A 15398-nucleotide genomic window follows, 5' to 3' on the forward strand; every position below is an offset into this window, starting at 1 on the left:
TAATCTCCAGTGTACAGTTTAGTTCCTAGTTTTTGTGTTTGACGTTTTGGTTTGTTTTTGTTAAGTTCTTTTTTATGTAGCGTTTTTTGCAGCAATAAAGTTACGCCCTAAGTTTAACTTTCTGTTTCCGAGTCCTGCAATTGGGTCCTTCATCCTACCTGCCACACAGCACTTGCCATGACAAATATAACTTTAAAAAGTCATAAAACCTTTAAAGTGTTTTGTTTTTTTAATAACATTTGATGGCCAGTCCTGTTTTTTATACCCTGGTGTTATTGAAATTAAAGTTATAGATCTCTCTCCATTTAGATTAGGGTTTGGTTTGCTTAGGACAGGGATGGGGAACTCCAGGCCTCGAGGGCTGGTGTCCTGCAGGTTTTAGGTTTTCTCAGCCTGGGTCAACACACCTGGATCACATGATGAGTTCATTAGCAGGCCTCTGGAGAACTTGAAGACATGTTGAGGAGGTCATTTATCCATTTAAATCAGCTGTGTTGCATCAAGGACATATTTAAAACCTGCAGGACACCCGGCCTCGAGGCCTGGAGTTGCCCACTCCTGGCGTAAAAACAAAATAATTGCGTTGCATCCTGTTGCTAGGACATCCTTCTACAAAGGATATGAAGATATAAATTCTCTTTTAACCTTCCCTGCTCACAGACAGTAGCTTCCAGTCTGTGCTACTGGACCACAGACATGTTTTTATGTTTTCCAGCATCGACTGACCTCTTTTTGGCACATTAAAGATATTTCACCTTGGTCTGTCTACCTGTCCAGTGGTATCGTATCCACTTCTATGAGCTTAGCTGTCAGAATGGATTAGGAGAAGCTGAGCATTTAGAAAGAAAAAAGAAATTTTCCAGTGAGTCACGGCTGGAGAGGGTTTAATTCTTTAAGTATGCTTGGTAATACCTTTCAGGCTGATGCACTTCAGCCAGAGAGGCTTATGTCAGAGAACTGACCATTACAGCAAATTATTGAACAGTTAGGTCTAACAGGAAAGACGATGGTGTTTTAAGAGGGCTCACAATGACTATTCAGAGAATTCGATAACCTCACTTCAGTGATAAGTACACACGAACACAACAAACTAGTTGAATCGACAGCGCTAAAAATAACAGGAGGTTGTGGCACTGGCATGTGATTAATCATCAGAAGAACCGTGACTAAGCAAAAGGTCTTATATCTATCTCACATGCATGATTATAAACTGATCATACTGATGGTTCTCCTGGTTTCAGTGAATGTGACACGTATGTGAAACAGCTTATTCCACTCATATGAGCACAAATTCAGGGCTCAGTGTGATCCAATGCCAGGCTAATATTAAAGCTACGATACGTAATTACCTTTGTTAGGTTAGGCAGAACCAGTGAAAGTTTGGTTTATTGATATAGATGTTTAAGACCTTGAATGTGTATATATACAATCTACACTTTTCCTTTTTCACTACTCCAAAAAACCCTCACTCCATATAATGGGCCATTTTTGACATTGTAAATTAATTAATTAATTTTAGCCCTTGATGTCACAAAAAGAGGGTAATAAGTCTCTCTCGGTATCTGTGATCTGATTTCCCTCTCACTAATTTCCAATGAAGGAAGCTAAACTAAATACAGGCAACTAACAATCAGAAAACTCTTCATTGCACTCAATCAAAATACTGCTTCTTCAAGTGAAGAGATTTGTAATGACTCATTCTGCAAATAAATGCCTTTGATCAGTTTAATATGATGATAACTGACAGCAAGCTGCTGTGAGAGGAGTCACTCACTGTAGGATTAAGAAATCTGTGCATGTATTTGAAGAATATTCTCAGGTGCGTCACACAAATGAGAAATGGAAACACATTTCAGCTTTAGTGGTTTCTGACCTGTGTTCTCTTTATTTACTTCCTTTTTGGTCAATAACTTGAAATGATGTGTTGAAATGCTGAGAGTGAAAATGATGCAGAGAGGGGCGGAGCACAAAGCAAGCTCAACATAACCAGGCTTCCTTTGTGTTAGCAGACTCATCAAAATCCAATAATGATATTAGCTTCGTTTTCTTGCACAAAGCTTTCAGCTTAAGGCTCTGCGTGTGCTCGTTTGACACATGATTTAAATAATCGAGTGCCGCCTACTCCAGCCAAGAAGAACAGGTCATAGAGAGATGTGAAGGATAACGATAACATTTTCAACTGAGACACGAGAGAAGTGCCACAGAAAAGTTAATATATGATGTTTCTCTCAGCACATCTTTAGTGCTCCTGTTTATTTCTTCCAGCTGTACAACAGAGGCCTAAAATTTAAACTTGATCTAATTTTTACATTTTTGCCCAATTTGCTGAAATTCCAGGAGTGTAACAAAAACCTGAAGACAAACTGCAAAGCTTTGTTCTGATGTGGAGTTACCAAAAGGTCAGGTTAGTGAGGATAAGCAACTTGTGGTATAAAGGGGTAAAAAAGGAGGGTAAGCCAATAGTAATGAACAAAAATACAGTGAATAAATACATATAGTTGTATCATTTCAGGGTTCATAGTAAGATCTTGCAGTGTCGACAATTATCTCACAATGTGTCACGATCACTGTGTGTTGCTGATACTGGCAGAGCAACAGCACACATGATCCTATCTGCATTTGTTACTTTTGTATCTTTTTTTGTACACTTAATGGTTTTAAAGTCTTTCAGCAGCTCCAAAAACACTTAATCATAAAATGTAAATCTGTGGGCAGTTACTCCATGCCCCCCCTGAATTAACCTAACCTATGACTTAACAACCTCATATATGACATGAATGATATGAAAATATCATTTATAGTGAATATTATCAGCTCATCTGCTCATCTCAGCGGGTAAAACATAACCACCTTTGTGCTACTGAAAACTCTGCCTTTACACTCGACAAACCTGCCGAGCAAATTTGAAAGATTCCTGCTAATTGTACATTACAAAGAGCCTCACAACTGTAGCAGTGCGAGCATGTGTGAGGGTTTGTCCTCAAGGAGACAATACATGAGAGTAGTGTGTTTCAGAAAGTGTGCCTCAAAGACAAAAGGAGAACAAAAGCGTGTGTTGTTCTTGTGATGCTGAGCTTTCACTGCTTTCAAAGAAAAGCCCAACATCACACAAACTATTGATTTCCTGAATTTTAAAGCTGAAAGTTTTCTTTGTCTTTTTCTTTTCTTTTAAACGTGTTTGTTTGCGTGTTTCTCCGTGGCTGTGAATTCCTGATTTCTCTCTTTTCTCTCTCGTTTCTAGTCTATGCTACAGTCCAGGAAAGCTGGACTCGCCCACACACTGGCCACACGGACCTCCCTGAAAGACGAAGAGCTTGTGAGTGGCCAAGTGCATATGCCATACAGATATACACACACACACACACACAATGAAGAACACACACACAAACAATAAAGGTGTGAGTTACCTACAGGGAGACCTGTCACCTCGATGCCAGCTAATGGGGACTCACACAGACCTCAACTTATTTTTACAAACAGTCACACACACTTTTTCACACTTTTTTTCCCTCCAACTGTTTTCCTGCTGTCATTATCCTGCAGCCATATTGTTAATCTGTTTGTTGGAGATCCAATATACTGTAGGCTCTGGATTTTGCTGAGTCAACTTCAGACAGCTTCAGGTTTTAATGGAGGCAGGGGCAGACTTCATGTTTGTTTATTATAGTTCATTTTGCAATTCCTTTCCATGCCTCGCTGTGCCAAGTCATGATGGTGATTACATTATATATCAGAAGAAGCATTAATAATTAAAGTGCATAAAGTAGGTCACTGGATTTGGCAGAAAATGATACAGCAGAGGACAGGAGGACTTTCAAAGGCTGGAATTTTCTTTTCAGAGTAAAATTACACATGAAAAATTAAGAGCCTCTTATTTGGATGAAACACAGTTTACTAGAGTCCTACAGTATAGAAGACTTGTGCACAAGCATGTGCAGCTCAAGTGCATTGCTAAAAATAGACCGTGCAATAAATACCGGCTCGCCTCACCTTATAACTGAGTGACTTTAGTTTTAAGGCCATAGGTTGTGTTGGTGGACTGAACCGTATTGATGGTCTCTCACCTTTTTTCCTATAATATATGAACCTTCAGGAATTGTGTTGCGGACTCTTTTATTTTGTTGGATTCCAATTCCCAGTTTATGTTTCTCATCAATTCAGAAAGAAAGCCTGGAGCGCAATGATGTCCAGGCTTTAAAAGTGAAATGGTCATTTAGAGCATCCATTTAATTATTACTTGAAAATACAGACCTACATAAACATTTATAGAAAAGTACTCTGCACATGTTCGTGTGGGTGTGCATGGTGTAAAGGGGTTCATAGAAAAGAAAAGAAAAACACTGAGATAAACAACGTGTACAATACTAACTGTTCTGTTATTTCAGTCAGACAGTGTGAAAAAAAACTTTAAAAATGTGCTGCTAAAGGTTCATCCTTTTTGGTCATCAATAGCCAAAAAGTACCAGTGGCAAAAACAGTCGCAGACAAATGGAAATCAAAGGTGATAAAATCACAGAAAAGCACAAAGTGAAGTCAAAAGGTCAGATCAATAAAAGTAAAAGTATTGATACAAAACAGTAATTTCTATTAGTAACTCCACCACACCAGCATCTCTACCATGATAATTATAAAGAAAAGAATAAAGAGAGCAATAACAATGATAATGACTCACTTGCCCTCTATATAAAATTCACCAAATCAAACTGGGCTTCTTGTCAAGGTGTCCTCTGGTCTTGTGTAGATGTGTTCACCTCCTCCCACACTCCTCCTACAACATCAGAATTTAGTTCGTCAGAGAAAAGTCGTAGAATTTCAATCAAATTAATTGATGTACATAATCAAAGCTTGCTGTAATTTTAAATGATACTTCCTTAAAAGCACGTTCTGGTTAATTTTGACAGCTTTCTTGAATTACTTCTGCAGACCTTACTTAAATCAGACTACAGTGAACACAACTAGCTAATATATAATTTTATATAATTATGTATTACTAAGTGCAAATAGTCTTTTGTGCATTTCTGTCACTGACCTCGTCGTCCTCTATCTTGCCTTGTTATGCATCCTCACCTTTTTGCTCCGTATCAGTCTCTAAGCTGTTGTCTGCTCCCTCCGTTTACTTTCTTTTGAAAATGTTTTAAAAAACCAGTCATACTCCTCGCTTTTATGCTTCTTTCAGACGCTCTGGCTGTGACTGACCTTCTCTTTATCGCTTCCTCTTTCTTTCTTTTTTCCTCCAACAGAAAAATCACGTATACAAGAAGACCCTGCAGGCTCTCATCTACCCCATCTCCTGCACCACGCCGCACAATTTTGAAGTGTGGACCGCCACCACGCCCACTTACTGCTACGAGTGCGAGGGTCTGCTGTGGGGCATCGCCCGGCAGGGAATGCGCTGTGCAGAGTGTGGGGTCAAAGTGCACGAGAAATGCCAAGAGCTGCTAAACGCTGACTGCCTGCAAAGTAAGTAAAGTTATTAAACTACCTGACAGCTGAATTGTGTTGCAGATCATATTTATTATTGCTTCCTGTGAACTCGCTGCATCGCCTTCAGGAGCGGCAGAGAAGAGCTCCAAGACCGGGGCAGAGGACCGGACGCAGCACATCATCATGGCCATGAAAGACCGGATGAAAATCCGCGAGAGGAACAAGCCAGAGATCTTTGAGGAGATCCGTAAAGTGTTCAACGTCTCCAAGATGGTCCACACCCAGAACATGAAGAGCATTAAGCAGAGTGTGCTGGATGGCACTTCCAAGTGGTCAGCCAAGATCACCATCAATGGTATTTACTTGTTAGTTTTTATTTGAAGTTAAAAACCTTCAAAACAGTTCCCTATTTTCTCTACAGAGACCACTGATATGCTTAAGGTAGTTTTAAACTGGAGTGCAAATGCCGCATTTCACTACAAGGCATCCTTAATCTGCCTCCGCTTTTGTCTCACTTTCAGCTATCGAAAGATAAAGAACATTGCACAAACTCTCCCCAACATTTTCAGACTTCTTTTAAGAGCAAGTGTCTTACAGACATTTTCCGGGAAAAGTAAATCCCAGATTCTTTTCAATCTAGAAAAATTTAAAGGTTCCCTTTTATAATTAACACTGACTTCAGCCACATTTAGTTTAGTGTATTTTAGTTAGGCCCCACATTAGTCAAAAAAGGATTTCTGCTTATACGTGGAATGTATACAGTAGTAAGAGCACCAGCAAGACCTCCACAGGCATCAGTGACAAATATGAAACTGGTTTGGATGGTGGGTTGCAAAGTGTCTTGCAGGTGCAGCAGCAACTTTATTTAGGCTAAAGGGTTTCAGCTAAGGTGTCAGCTGATATGGGCTGGGATCACCTGGGATTGGCTGCCTGCCCAAGGTGTCATTAATGTCAGTTAGTAAATAAATTCTTCTGGTAAATGCAAAAAACACACAGTGCCTTTAAGGAGGCCTGAATATCAGTCAACCAGACCTCAGTGCACAATTTCCGACACTTTCCCGACAGAGTGACTGTGGGTGTTAGAAAGTTAGAAAAGCAAAGCAGTTTTTTTCATGCATATTCAAATCCGATGAGAGTGTTAGGAAAGCTGGCACAGTTGTCGTCAACACCTGTGTAAACCTGCAGCTGTGTAGAAGTGAAGCAGAGTGTCACTGAGCCAGAGCGCGACAGTTGCTAAAAAATATCCACCCATATTCATAAAGCATCTTCTTTCCTCACACTGTCTTCTGAGTTGTGCTGAAACTTTAACTGTTTAAAGGAAGGAGTTACTAATTTGAACGGATTCACATCCCCACCTCTCTTCGCCGCACATCATCAGGACTGCCACTGTTACCAAAGCAACCAGACATATCACACCATATATTGGCAGCAGTGTTTCCATAGCAGCCATCACACCTTGTCTCCCCAATCAGCAGAGATGAGCTTGTTTAAAGATGAGATACAGGGACGGGCGTGGAGCTGCTGCTTTGCTGAAATCATTCATAACGTAATGGCTGTCATTCACTTTTCTGCTGAACGAAGTCTGACAAACATACTCAACCAATTCTTGATATGCAGTAATAGAATTTTTTAAAAGTACATGTTCATCAGTGTGGCTGCTTGTAAGCACAAGAAAAGCTTTTCTCTGTAGTTGTAAATGGGATAAAACCCTTTAAACAAGTCATGTCATCCATCTGAAATACAACTAGAAGCGCTTTTAACTCGAACCCCTCTGGACTGACAGGAGATGCTTTACAGAGAGCTCTTTGAAGAGTCACTCGATTCCAGTAGGGAGTAACCAATTTATATTCAAAATGCTCTTTAGCACAGAGACGTGGTCACTAAATGAACAGACAGCAAATATATGACTGGAATGTTATGGCTCACAACAGCATATTAATCATACATTCGAACATACATCTCATTAATCGACATTTTATTTGGGAAAAAACAGGAAACAAATGTTTAAAGTGAGAAAATGTACCATTTAAAGAAATTGGGTAATTTTGAATTTGATGACATCATGTTTCCCACTGTGTAGCATCCACTCTTCTTTTGACAACAGTGTGCAAACATCTGGGAACTGAGGAGACCACCTGCTGGACTAACAGGAGAACAATGTTGTCCCGTTCTTGTCTGATGGAAGATTCCTGCTGCTTCACAATCCTGGGTCTTCTTTGCTGTAGTTTTAGTTTCACGATGATCCAAATGTTCAGCACCCAGACTCTTCTGCTGTGAAGCCATGCTGTTGTTGTCTTGCTGAAATACACAAAGCCTTCCCTGGAGAGAAGCAGGAAAAAGTCATCTGGCTGGGAGCATATGTTGAGCTAAAACCTCCTGAGCCCATGGAGTGATCTCCATGAGAGAAACATGTCTGTTTTTAATGCAGTTAAAAGGCTTTCCCCGTTATGCACAGAGATTTTTCAAGTTTCTCAGAATCTTTCGATGTTGTTAGGCACTAATAATGGGTTTAACATAATTCTGAATTTGTTCCACAATTTTTAGACATCATTTTTTGCAGTGTGGTGAACGTCTGCCCATCTTCTGAAAAACTCTGCCTCTCTAAGATGCTCTTTTTATACACAGACAAGTCAATGACCTGTCGCCAATTAACCTGATTGTCATTTTTAGCACCATTTACTTTTCCAGCCATTTGTTGCTCCATCCCAACTTGTTGGAGACGTGTTGCTGTCCTCAAATTTAAAATGTTTTTTCTTTTATTCTTAAAATGGTACATTTTCAAAGCTCAAATATTTTATTTGTTTTTTATGTTCTATTATAAATAAAATATGGGTATGCGATTGTCAAAGATTGCATTCTGTTTTGAGTTATAATTTACTCAGCATCCCAGCTTTTTTGGAATCTGGCATCAACGAGGCATTTTCTTCTGCTGAACTGCTGCTCGCGGGATGATTTTAGTTTTTCAGGTCATTCTCTGTAAACTCTAGAGATGGCTATGCAGGAAATCCCAGCAGATCAGCAGTTTCTGAAATACTCAGACCAGCCTGTCTACCACTAACAACCATCCAAGTCCCTTAAATCACCTTTCTTACTCATTCTGAGGCTCTGTTTGAACTTCAGCAGCTCATCTTGACTATGTCTGCATTCCTGCATGAATCGAATTGCTCTGATTAGACATTTGCATTAACAAGCACTCTAACAGGTGTACCTAATAAAATGGTTGAGTGTAGATATTCATAAATGGCATAAATGTGTTATTCTTTTTTCATATTTTTAAAATGAAAAAGGGATGTGATCATCTGTTTACATTTCATACCCGGATAATCTGTCAATCAGATATTCATGCATGCATGAATTTGCGTTTTTCAAATATTAGACATGAAAAACATGTCCCCGTCTTTAACTGCAGTCAGTGTTTGCTGTTAAACAACAGCTATTTATGGCCTCGGACACACACAGGTTGTGCAATCGGCATCATTTGCTACATTCTGAATGATGAGACTCACCCTGAGCTCACCCTGCATGTCGAATTTCTGTCAATAACCTTCCTCCCAGTCCTAGAAAATGTGCATGCATGTTGCTTAGTTGATTTGTCCTCAGGCTTCAGCTCTAGTTAAAGTCTGCAGCTATGAATAGTTCCCCTCATTAGTATGTGCTGCAGAAATCCCGCTTGCCTTCTCACCTGGATTAAAGTGACAATGAGAAATGAAGTTGTCCCTCCTTGGTACCTGTTGACCTTCCGTAGTTGATATATGTCTCCAGACACAATTCAAATCATCCATCTATCAAAAAGTTTTGTGCCAGCTGACTGGAGAGAAGCCAAACAGAGCCAGGTGTCACAGAAACTGCTTTTCATTTATTGCTTGGTTGTTTTAGGAGAGTAAGGTACAGATACAGCATACAGAATGCAATGTGCAAAAAGGAGATAAAAAAAAAAATTGCATGCCATGTGCTGCTTACACTACAGCCTTCACTACGCTCTAATGCAACAGTGGGACCACATTATAGCCTCAGGGTTTTTTAAAGCCTACTTTCACCACTTGTTGCACAGAACCTCGTGGTTATTTAAGATATTTAGTAAAAAATGTTACCCAACATCTGCCTGTGAGTCACGAGTATTGTGTTACGAGGCTTTGCATAACTGTGTGGGTGATATCGTGTGTTTCGATGTGTATGTGAATGAGAAACAGAAAGATGATGGTAGGGAGTAGGTGTTTGTTGTTCTTATGCAATTTTCATAGTCATTTTCTCTGCTTGTGTGTGTGTGTGTGTGTGTGTGTGTGTGTGTGTGTGTGTGTGTGTGTGTGTGTGTGTGCGCGCGCGTGTGTGTGTGTGTGTGTGTGTGTGTGTGTGTGTGTGTCAGTCGTCAGTGCCCAGGGTCTCCAGGCCAAGGACAGGACAGGTTCCAGCGATCCTTATGTGACCATCCAAGTGGGTAAAACCAAGAAGAGGACAAAGACAATCTACGGCAACCTGAACCCAGTCTGGGAGGAAAAGTTCAGCTTGTAAGTGCAAGTTGCTTTTTTCCTCCAGGTTTAAAACGTAGTTGGAGCTCTCCAATGTGCTGAAAGCTATGTGCCTCTGTCACGGTGACCCTGCTGTGCAAGAAGATGATTTCTAATCGTTTTCCTGAAGGTCCCGCACATCCATAGGAAACCCACACAGATGATTTCACTTGGTTTGTTAGAGGTCTTTTCAACACTGTGTGGGTTTGCACAGAGTATTCCTCATGATCCTCTTTGCTGTGTTGTTCCTGATCACATCATCTTTTTTAAGTATATGGAGCCCAGTGGAACAGATGTAAGGGTATGTAGGACTTAGAAATAGCAAAATGCATATACAGCAGTAGTATCAGTATCTGTGATTCCTTTGGGTCCAATGGGTTGTGGCCTTGGGATCATATCGGAATATGGGAAGATTAATGCCTGGATTTTCATTATATTTTTATATTGTGGTCTAACATTGTTTCCATGAGGGAGGCCTGACATGTGAGGTGTGTGATTGTGCCGCAGCAATGGTGGGCGGTACGTTTCAAAGTAACACCCACGTCAATGTCTAGACCAAAGTTTCCCAGGAAAATCCAACTTTTAAAGGCAGCAGTCATGTTAAGCACATCACCTGTCAGTGGGTTGAATGTTGTGGCTTTTCAGTGGATGTTTTGTTTGACAGAATTTTGTATGCCCTCCTTTGGTTTTCATTGACTTTATTATATAATCTGATTGTGAGCTTGATTAATAAATAAGGAATATTGGAACAGCTGCAGATCAGTGTGGGTCAGTTAGCACTAATACATCATACTAGCTTTTATTGTCTGCTACAACATTGGTAGCCCTGTCACTTTGTATATTTATATTAATTTTAGAGCAGTTAAGAAGTTTAAAACTTTCCTCAGTACAGATAAAATACATTTAAAATATGCACTAGCTTAGGCACGATGTAAAGTTGAGTCACATGCATTTCAAATTGATTTTAATTATATAATCTGTCTTCTTCAAGCTATATTTCAGCTTTTGGTTAGGACATCGACTTTTCTTTTTTTTTTTACAAATATAGCCAAGACGAAACCTTTTTTTTCCTTCAAATTAATGAGTCAGTAGCTGCTGGCTGCAGAGTGATAAAGCATGTGGTTCTTAAATCATTTCAAACATGTTCATTTGCTCTGGGCTTGCATATGCTTCACCTTAGCTGTGTGCTGCCACATGTGTTAAAACAACTGCCCACCCACCTGTTCCCTGTCTGCACAGCGAGTGCCACAACTCATCAGATCGGATCAAGCTGCGGGTTTGGGACGAGGACGATGACATCAAGTCGCGAGTGAAGCAGCGTCTGAAGAGGGAGTCGGACGACTTCCTGGGACAGAGCATCATTGAGGTCCGAACACTCAGTGGAGAGATGGACGTGTGGTATAACCTGGGTATGTAGTCACTCAGAACTCAGAGGATTATGTGAATAAATGTTTCAGAGTGTTTGTTTGTCATCTTAGAACTAAAGAGCATCTCAAATTCAACCCTGAGTGATGTTTCACTTCAGAGTAATTGTGTCTGTGTTTTTCTCTACTTGCAGAAAAGAGGACAGACAAGTCGGCGGTGTCTGGTGCCATCCGTCTTCAGATCAGTGTGGAGATTGAGGGCGAGGAGAAGGTGGCGCCCTACCACGTGCAGTACATGTGCCTTCATGAGGTACAGGACATCAAACATGTCGTGGGGACACTGACTGTATTTGTTAAACAGTATGCTATACTATAGTTTCTATTCAGATGAAGCTATCAAAAAGGAAATGGTTAAAACAGCTTTTACAATTTACCACATAAAAATGTATTAAGTAGATAAAATAGTATAAAAACACTCAGATGAAATAATAAAAGAGGTGCATGAATAAATGGGATGCTAAAGTCACACTAGGGAGAACAGCGATTAGAGACCACGGCACGAGCAAAACGATTATGGTCGTGTGCGATAAGTCTGTTTACGGGGTCAGGTTGACAATTACATGCAGTCTGTGTGTGATAATACAGCAGTCAGCTGTGATAAATCAGTGCTGTGTACACAGAGAAATTAAATCAGATTGAATTTAACAGAAATTCAAATTAGCTACTTACACTTAGAGTCCAGCCAGAACCTCACAGGTTTGAAACTGAAGTTTCTCCACAAATAGAGGCGCAGTTTAACTGCACAATGGCACGGGCGCTCGGTGACCTTGTTTTTATATATGAATATAACCAGAATATAACCAGCTGAGTCACGTCTCCTATTGTAAAGAGACTCATCGCAGTCAGTCTGTGTGATCTGTCTGCATTTATTGATCAGATAGCAGATGACAATTGGACCACCAGTGTTTGGAAACAGGTTGCCTCCCACCAGTCACCCAGAGGCTGAGGGAGCTGCACACTCAACCTCTGGCCAATCAGTTGGTCACTGCAGCTTTTTGCAACTGGTTGCTGAAAGAGAAAAATCTGTGCAATCACTGATAAACCACCGATGTTTCCTGGTCACATAAATGTTGCCGTGCCATTTTTACTCCATTCTTACTGAAACATAACTACAGAAACAACAATAAAAACAAAACAGCTTAGGGGCAGCAACCGAGAAAGACTGATCACCTTCAGTTTTCAGGTGAGAGGAGGGCACTGAAGGAATGACTTTTGATTGTTTTTGGTTATGAGAAAAGTCACACCTCTTTGGGATTTCTGTTTCAAATGGAAATATTCATAAATACTTTTTGAGGATCAGTAGACACACGTCTGAGTCTGTTTGCTAACACAAAACAGATTCCTCAATAAGATAAACAAAGTTGTTTCATGTGGTTAATAATTACAGTTACATTTTTAAATTTTAAATCCTCTCTCTAGAATATGTTTCACTTTACGACGGATGTTGAGGGAGGTGGCGTGGTGAAGATCCCAGCTGCTCAGGGAGACGACGCGTGGAAGGTTTACTTTGATGAAGTGCAACAGGACATTGTGGATGAGTTTGCGATGCGTTACGGCATTGAGTCCATCTTCCAGGCCATGACGTAAGCTCTGTTTGCACATTTACCGAGCACTTAACTACAGTCCATCCAACAGGCTGTGATGTGAGGTAGATGTATCAGGAAGGGCTTTATATTAGTGTGCTCGTTGGTATTATTTGTGGACCTGTGTGTTTCCTGCATGTTGATGTGATGGGAGGCATTAATGTCATGAACTATAAACAGCATGCAAATTAGTTTATCTCACCTAATGAGAAAAGATGACCCCTCACCTCAGAGATTTCCCTGCTGTTTGGTTGGACCATTGCAGGCAGGAGCACAGAAGCACTCAACAAGCATTCATACACACATCCTGGTTTAATTGCATTAATAATGTCAGAATTTGGGCTTAAAGGGACGTGTGTTGGTGTTGTGTGCTGGGAAAAGGAGCGCAATCACATAACGCAATCATGTGGGGAAATATTGAGTGAAGTGAAGCTGTAAGCAGAAATGGGCCAGACTCTGTCCCAGCGGAAATGTGGATATGAGCCGTTCAATGACACAGCCAAATGAAAGTGGTGATTGGAATATACAAGAACACTGTAGCCATTATAGAAGTCTCACTAAGAACTCGGTGAACCGAACAGCTCCTTCACCGCTGAGAAAATTAATTTATTCACCTGTTTTTAGGACTCTGTCTAATATTTCACACACTCTAAATGGTACGTGTGCTCTCAAATTCATAATTTGTAATTGTTTGTACCAAACAATTTATGACTTTGTGGATAAGTTTAGAAGCAATGTGGCGTCCTGGAAAGCAGGGGTGTAAAAGTGAGCTCCTAAGGGCTCCGCTTCAAACTTCCACACTGGGAAACGTCAGTGACATCGGGGCCAGACACTTGTAGCTTTCTCAGATGCTTTATTTCAGTAAAAAGAAATTAAATATCCATTTCCCTAAAAGCTTGTTTACAAACATTATGCTCCACGTAACACTTAAAAAAAGTCATCATGTTGTTTAGCAATGAAAAAATGCATTCTGATTACAGTTTTACGTGAAGGTTGCCACACAGTTACCATACAACTGGCTATTTAATTCAACGTAATATATTATTTTTCCCCTCAATATGACAGCTCAGTGTGGTGTCTGCTTTCTGTGTGAGAAAGTTTGTTTTTATCATGTAGTTTCTATGCTCTTTACAGCCTCAGCTTCTCAGAAAAAGCTACCACTCGCAAATACTCATATTCTTTTTGCAGCATCTTCCACTGAATGAGCTATTTTCTCTGCGACAGTGAAACCTGGTTTTACAGCTCCATCACTTTGAGATTTGGCTCAAAGACAGTTTTTTGCTGTAGCTGCATGCATCTTTTCAGTTCAGTGGCTTTCTGAAACCTCTCCACCCCCTCGTATGACTCCACATCTTTTGCTGGTGTGTGGATTCAAAATGACAACACAAAGAATATGAGATCATCTTGTGACGCATGGATACAGGGGCCAGTCTTTAGAGTGAATAAAAGAGTTCCCATTCTCCAGACTCCGTTAAAACTGCCTGCCTTCAGCATCAGCTTTCCTGTTTTGTGTCATTCTGTGTTTGCTACATTGTTGCTAAGATATTTTGACCACAGCCAAAACCAAGTGGACCAAAACTGATTCAGATGTAGCTATGGGGACAGAAAAATGGTGGCACATTTCAGATTTTATTCTACACCCAGGGTATGTTTGCACCCAACTCAAATCCATTTGGTCACTTAGCATATTTAAGTCAAATATCCAGTTTCCTTTAGCTCTTTTTTGGGTCTTCAGAGGGAAATACTGTTTAACTCCATTTTGTTAATCCTCGGTAGGCATAAAATCTGCCTCTAGACCCCCCCCCCCCCCCCCCCCCCCCCCAAAAAAAAAAAAAGTTAAATCATAATAAATCATCATTGGCAATATTAATTTAGGGTCCACACGAGAAGTTTCCTTCTTTCTTCATCTTCATTGACTTAATTTTTTGATCATTTCCCTTCCATCTCTCTTTGTGTCTTTTGTTTTTCACCTTCTCATTATGTTTCGTTATTTCCTCCCTGCCTTCCTGCGTCCACTTCAATTACTCTCTCCCTTTTCTCGGTAATTTATTTCCTCCTCCCTTCCACTGATTCCCCCTCTGGCCTCTTTATGTCTCATTCTCGACCTTCTTACCCTCTGTCCTCACCTGTCTTATCCTAATTGCTTACCCACCTTCCTTCCCGCCTCTCCATAACCACTTCTGCCTTTTTTTTTAACCTGCTAACCGCATTTATATCCTCAATCTTCCTTTCTCTTTCTCCCCTGCCCGTTTCCCCACATTTCTTCTGCTCCTCAGCCAATTCTCTTGCCTATCCTCTAAGTACATGCTGTCAGGGGTGCCGGCAGTGATGAGCACCCTGCTGGCCAACATCAATGCCTTCTACGCCCACCCCACCGCCTCCACCAATGTCTCTGCTCCAGCCAGATTTGCAGCCTCCAACTTCGGGGTAAGTGAACACCCATCACGATAAAATATAAATGT

The 15398-nt window shown here is 40.6% G+C and overlaps 1 protein-coding gene across 2 annotated transcripts in view; it reads left to right on the plus strand.

Annotated features, from left to right (window-relative positions):
* Nucleotides 1-15398, plus strand: part of LOC134638420 (protein unc-13 homolog B-like) — a 191056-nt gene that overhangs the window by 121421 nt on the left and 54237 nt on the right. Inside the window, exons 15-22 of one of the 2 annotated variants that reach the window (XM_063489023.1) lie at nucleotides 3242-3316; nucleotides 5241-5460; nucleotides 5552-5779; nucleotides 9788-9929; nucleotides 11169-11338; nucleotides 11488-11603; nucleotides 12773-12936; nucleotides 15213-15363. In XM_063489023.1, the coding sequence (XP_063345093.1) occupies nucleotides 3242-3316; nucleotides 5241-5460; nucleotides 5552-5779; nucleotides 9788-9929; nucleotides 11169-11338; nucleotides 11488-11603; nucleotides 12773-12936; nucleotides 15213-15363 (1266 nt within the window). Of the gene's footprint in view, nucleotides 1-3241; nucleotides 3317-5240; nucleotides 5461-5551; nucleotides 5780-9787; nucleotides 9930-11168; nucleotides 11339-11487; nucleotides 11604-12772; nucleotides 12937-15212; nucleotides 15364-15398 lie in introns of those variants that run through there. The other variant, XM_063489022.1, reaches the window with a different exon arrangement.

This window comes from Pelmatolapia mariae, linkage group LG12, assembly GCF_036321145.2.
Source record: "Pelmatolapia mariae isolate MD_Pm_ZW linkage group LG12, Pm_UMD_F_2, whole genome shotgun sequence".
NCBI lineage: Eukaryota > Metazoa > Chordata > Actinopteri > Cichliformes > Cichlidae > Pelmatolapia > Pelmatolapia mariae.